Here is a 6,175-nt window from a genome sequence, read left to right on the forward strand (position 1 = left end):
TATAAAAAAAAGACAAATGTTGTTGATGTAGGTCACACACTAGGGACCAAATAAGAACCCACTTATGTGGTATTAGTAAAAAAAAAAATTAGAGGGAACAGAGCGCGTCTAAAAGCTAAACTAACTAAAAACATCCAGTAAAAATCCACAGCTTACATGTTCTTTTTCATTCAGAAGTTTTCCCCAGGCGGGAAAACTAATCCCAATAAATCAAACCCTTAATACCAGAGTGATAGCCTTCTTCTGCATCAGTTCTAAGAGGGAGCCTCATCAAGATGTTTTATTCCAAAATTAATGTTTAAAAAGCTGCAGAAATTCAAAGATGTATTGCTGTTTTCGTGTATGAATGAAACTACTGTAATCATAGAAACAAACCTGATAGAACTCTTAACAGTAAGAGAATCAGAGTTCTGCTGCCATCCATACAGAGGGGATCTGAGCTGATGAAGATGTTTTCAGCCTGACAACTGCTTTTATTAACTGTGATATCTGTGGAAGCGCCAAACTGAGACCTCGGCACAGCCCAAGGTTTGTCCATATGAACTACATATTTATTTATTCATGGGCAGGCAGAATGAACATGAATCAAGCTGAGTTTGAAAGGAAATCCTAAGCTTTTCTGATTCTGAGACAGAAACTGATTCTGAGTTATTTTAGAATCTGTTTCAGAATTATAAAGCTTTTGTTTTGCAAGGTGCTTGCAGACACTGGGGATTTTTATCAGCCTCTGTGTCTCAATGCATTTACACTCACACAGCAACCATCAACACAGAGCAGAGAGGGCGTCTGAGGGGGTTTTCTAAGCGTGGGAATAAATGTACAGATTCAGACTGTTCACACCGGATCAGCATATAATAAAAGGTAGAACAGCTACATTTTAATTCTTATTTCTTATGAGTGCAGAACTTGATGAGGCTGCTTAAACCCTCTACTCAGGGGCCTCTACTTAGAGTTTGGGTGCTCTTGTGCCAGTGTGGGAACTAGAGGATCTTTAGGATTATCTTTAGGACAGTTTTGGAGTCTCAACCCCAAATACTCCAGTGACCAGTGGAACTGTTGAGGCCAGGACTTTTCTATTTCCTCTCTGAGCCCAGGGCATCTGCTAAGCTTCATGTCCTGTCTTTCCTATCATGCATGAAAGCAATACTTACAGGCATTACTCCAGTGGAGATTCCTTTGACAGATGGAAGAACACAAATAAACAAAGGTCCTGATCATCATAAAAGTCTGCACAAGTTTGTACTTTACTTTTTCCTTAAAAAATGAGGAAACACCTTTTTAACATCTTTTCTTTTTCATCTTGTAAAAGCAGTGTTCTGTTGAACATCAGCAGTGTGTTATATTTACGAAACATAAAAACAGTAGACCTATGGCTACTTTTTGTTCTAGTTTTTTTCATTCACACTGTAATTATGTGCTTTTTGGGTTAATAAATATGCTTAAAATAAAATAAATGGAATTTAGAAAAATTAAACTGGAAAAAGTGGAATTTGGGAAGAAAATCAAACAATTTGGAAAATAATAAAACAGATTTATTATGGTGCTACATAATTCTATATTGTATAAGCGATGCATAAAGGAACTGACAATATTTGTAGAATAATAAAGACTGCTTTGGAAATGAGCAGAAATCAACTCAAAGAGGAAATAAACTGGTGCCTCCTAATTAATTCTTGCCAACTGTCTTTTCCTTTCCAATTGCATGCAGCTGACACACCACCAAACATCAGAATGTCATATGGGTCCATCGATGGAGGTTCCTTTGGCAGCCGTAACCCGTTTGGGGGCCCCACCAGGCAGGGCTATCAGCCAGTAGGTAAGGTCAAGTTCTGCTTCATCAAATGACTGTGCTTCTTCATGCTGCACATGAAAAGTTCCTTCACACTGCATTTTACAGCTTCAGGACTCAACAAATCACAGTGAAAAAAGAAATTAATTTAACTCAATTGAATTGCTTCAATTGGTAAGAAGTTTATCCAACTTAATTCATTAAACTGGTTTAACTTGACAAATTTAAGTCAGTCCTACTCAAATCATGTAGCTTACTTCAAATAAAAAGTAAACTAAAAAAGGATATTTTGGCTCAGGCTGCCCTTATATTTGAGAGTAGTTAGACAGGAAAGTGGGTAATGAAGGAGGGGGGAGACATGTGGCAAAGGTCATCAGGTCAGGACGTCTGCATCGAGGACTAAGGTCTCCTTACGTGAGTTGTGAGTTGTGCTCTGTGCCTCCACAGCATGCTGGTTGATACAGGATGTGTTCCTGGTGAAGCTCGTGTCATGATGTCAGATGTAGGATACAAACGCGGCTTTACATTTAATTGTTTCAAGTAAAGTCAAAGTAAAAAGTTCCTTGAAGTTAAAAATTTTTAACTTTTAAGTCAATTCAATACAAAAAAGTAAGTTGTCATCATTAAGCCAAAATAATTAAGTGAGATGTATGCAAATAAGCCCATATCATGAACTATACAGCCCAAATACACTTTTAGAGTGCAGTTACATTATGGTTTAGCTTAATGTGTGAAACAAGTGGCTATTGGTGACCTGTTACAAGCATGAAGATTGTTATGACCAAAACAAGAAAAACACCATTTTCATTATACTGGAAAAAAAAGTTGTTGATTAAAAACAGGCATAAGTATGTCAAGCAAACATATTCACACCCCCTAACATTTTCTACCTCCTGTGATGTTTCAAGCACAAACTTCATGCCATTAACCGATACAGAACTGTGTTGTGAAATAAAAGTATCAGACAAAAGCAACCTGAAAACTGCATTTTTCCCCTTTATTATAATTGCTCTTAATAAAATCCTTCAGATGTCATCTATTTAGCATACATAGTTCAGTTGTGTGTCACTTAGTTCCTAACTGCAGCTTTTCTGTTTCTGGTCAGTTGGTTAGAGACCAACCAGCATCATGAAGATCCAGCAGGCAGGTCAGGGAGAACAATGTGAAGAAGTCTAAAGCAGGGTTAGGTTGATAAGGAAATTACCATCTTCTCAATGAACACTGAAATGAAATGAACCATTTGAAAACAGGCAGAACACAACTGGAAGCCTATCGAGAATATGTGTCCAACTAAACTAATTGAAAGTAATCAGTTAAAGGACAGTATTATATGATTTCCAGGCACCACAATACCAAAATCAAGTAATTTTACCTTCAGTTATTTTGAAAAGCTATATGTATCAAATATGACTTGAAATAAACTTGACTTTGTAATTTAACACATTGAAATTAGACTTTTGTCTAAACTCCTGCTCTTTCTTAAATTCTGCCTTCAAGAAATCGTCAAAACATCACTCCTCTATTAACCCTTTAGCAATTATTTTTCCAGTGTTTCACAGATAAGTAACTCACATATCAAACTCAGCAGATGCACAGGTCCACCAGGTGTTTGCTAATTGCTGCTGGCTAGTTAGAAAGGAGCTCAGTCGGAGAGTTGAAGAGGAGGGCTGCTCTGAGAGGAGGAGGGTTGGAAACTGGAGGCTTGGAAACTGCATCTCTGATAAGTAGCACCACATTTACAAGGCGGTGCTAGGTCCAACCAAGTGTTTGGCATAGCTGACTGGTTTCCCAAACATGCATGACAGAATCAAGGCAACATCTCAGGTATGAGTTTGATGAGGGAATAAGAATATAATAGGATCTAAAGCTCAAAAACGTAATACGACCCATTTAAAAAATATGTGATTACTGATATTAATCTACTGATAATCCCATTTTCACATCATCATTTTACCAACCAGTGAGGTAACTATTACCTACCTCAGTGGTAGGTAATAGCTTTCCTACCGGTGAGGAGGAAGGAAAGCTTTTACAGTGTAAGGTAAAGTAAAATCTTCTAATATCAACTTTTTATTTCACTTTCAGAAATTGTGAACTTTTCTAACAAATGTAAAATAGGAGAATACATTCTAAACTTGTTTTTTCAGCAGATGTTACTGTCATCACTGTGGTTTTATCAGAATCCACCTGACGTCACCGTAGTTCCAGCCTTCAGAGGCAAACAGTCATACTCATGGATTGTTAGTCAACACATTTATCATTCATGAAAAAATGAATAATTCAAGCAATCTGAACCACATGAGATGAAAAGCAAACAAATACATTATCACATAAACCGGAAGTAGAAATAAAAAGAAAATAAATGTGATTTTCTTCTTCATTCACTGAGTGTAAGATTATAGAGGATATGTTCAAAAATGTTTTACAAGTCTTAACATGAAAACAAGTTTCCTGAACATATTCTGAAGTCATGTGGGCTAGGTAGTAAAAGAGACATGGACAGGAGAGCTGTAGTGTTTTATTTAACATATTCACAGCATGACATACTAAAGAGGTGAGTCAGGAGAAACAATTTTTGTGTTTAGCTGAATCACAGTTTCAGAACACTTCCGAGAAAGGCAGAGTTCATTTTTCAGACAGTCAGCTTTGAGCTTCAATTAGATGCTGAATGGCTGAGAGGATTTCATCTGTTCTACAATAAAATTCATATTTGAAGCAGTAGATGGGAGTGTGTGCTTGTGTGTGTGAGCTGATGCTCTCATGCAGAGGTCACAGGTTTTCTGAAGGGTTAAGCGGTGTGAAAAGCAGCTTCATTGGATTTGATCCTCTTGGTGCTTTCATTAGCCTTGTAATGGGGTAGGAGTGAGACAAAAGCCTGGAGGCAAAACATGTTCAGCCAAGCTAGAGGTGTATGTGTGTAAAACAGATTTTCTCTGACCGACTGAGAGAAACTCAATGCATGCAAGGCTGGAAACATAACTCTTCCAGCTGTGGGAAGAACGGCTCTAGATTTTAGCTTCTTGCTGGGCAGACTGCCTGACAGTTGAGTGGTTGGTCGACTTCTCTTTCGACAGACACGTTGCTAACATTTGGGAGAACCATAGTTTTCATTTTTCTTTAAATAATTTACAAACAGAATAGATTTTCTTTATTTTCCTCTGTCACCACAGAGAGGCAGCTGCATAGAAACGTGCTCCAGAGCCTTTTCAAAACAGTTTGAAACTTGCTGAAGAACATCATGTTAGTATTTGTAAAGACTGTACACTCCAGAGGAAATGAGACAAATGATTTGCATATAGAGGGAATCTTTAATTGTTCTTTAGTGGGTGAATTCCCAGTGCACAGAAGCAAAATGGATAAAAATAGAAGAACACAGAAAGACCATCATTAAAAATAAATCACTACAAACGAGAATACAAACAAGATGTCTCCTCAAGGGGAGGCATCACTGACACACTACAGAGCACATGTAGCTGATCTGTCGTGTAAACCAGTGGCCCCCAACCTTTTTATTACCACGGACCGGTCAAGACTTAGAAAATTTTGCTGCGGCCCGGGAGGTGGGGGTTCGTGAACCTTCGGATAAGGCTTCTGCATGTTGGTGTTCCCTCTAAAGCCTGAATATGCCCAATTTGGTTTTCTTTGCCCTTTTATCGCAGCCTGTGGGGTTTTCCCTGACTGGGAACGAGAATACAACCTGCTGAATGTGACAGGTAGCCAATCAGAAAGCGTGGTGACGTAAGAACAGAGAGGAATCCCAAACAGCTGACATATCGCGCAACTGAGAGTCCAGTGGATATTGGAGATGATATGTGGACATGTTTATTATTATATGTAAAGGTCATTATTATATATGTTTATGTTTATTCAGTTAAAAATGTTAACTATGAAAAAACATAACTCACCTCCAAATCATAGTGCAGCAAATAGAGCACCTTCTCCCGTCATCTTTTATCCAGCGCCTTTTCTTTTTATTACGTCTTTTATCTCTTAAAATGACTCCACAAACTGTCACTATTGCTTCTACATCGTCATCCGTGTTTGATTATTCTAAATTCCTGTATGCTATGTTGGGAGTTTTACTGGATTATCTATGCTCTGGAATCGGGATGTTTGTGACTAGAATCGGTTCATGTGGTGTGTTGCCTCTGATGGGTGGCTGGACACATGGACCGATCAAACCTGTTGTTCTTTTGTCAGCTCTGTGGTCACAGAGGTTTGGAGAATTGGCCAACAATTCTTAAATCTTGCCATCTAAACCAGACTTAAGACTCACAAACTACTCATCTCTCGACCACTGCCCAAACGCTCTCTGACTCTGGTCGCTATGGTAATGTTTACATATCCCCTCAAAATAAGAAGCTTGAAGTTTGAAGCTTCATTGCC

At 38.2% G+C, this 6,175-nt stretch overlaps 1 protein-coding gene across 1 annotated transcript in view; it reads left to right on the forward strand.

Annotated features, from left to right (window-relative positions):
• The first annotated feature begins 1,708 nt into the window (after positions 1-1,708).
• The window catches only part of tsnare1 (T-SNARE Domain Containing 1), a 69,742-nt gene continuing 65,275 nt past the window's right edge, over positions 1,709-6,175 (forward strand). The window contains exon 1 of the mRNA XM_016670683.1: positions 1,709-1,816. Coding sequence (XP_016526169.1) covers positions 1,732-1,816 — 85 coding nt within the window. The 5' untranslated portion in view covers positions 1,709-1,731. The remainder of the gene's footprint in view (positions 1,817-6,175) is intronic.

Source organism: Poecilia formosa, unplaced genomic scaffold (assembly GCF_000485575.1).
Source record: "Poecilia formosa unplaced genomic scaffold, Poecilia_formosa-5.1.2 Scaffold36, whole genome shotgun sequence".
Lineage (NCBI taxonomy): Eukaryota > Metazoa > Chordata > Actinopteri > Cyprinodontiformes > Poeciliidae > Poecilia > Poecilia formosa.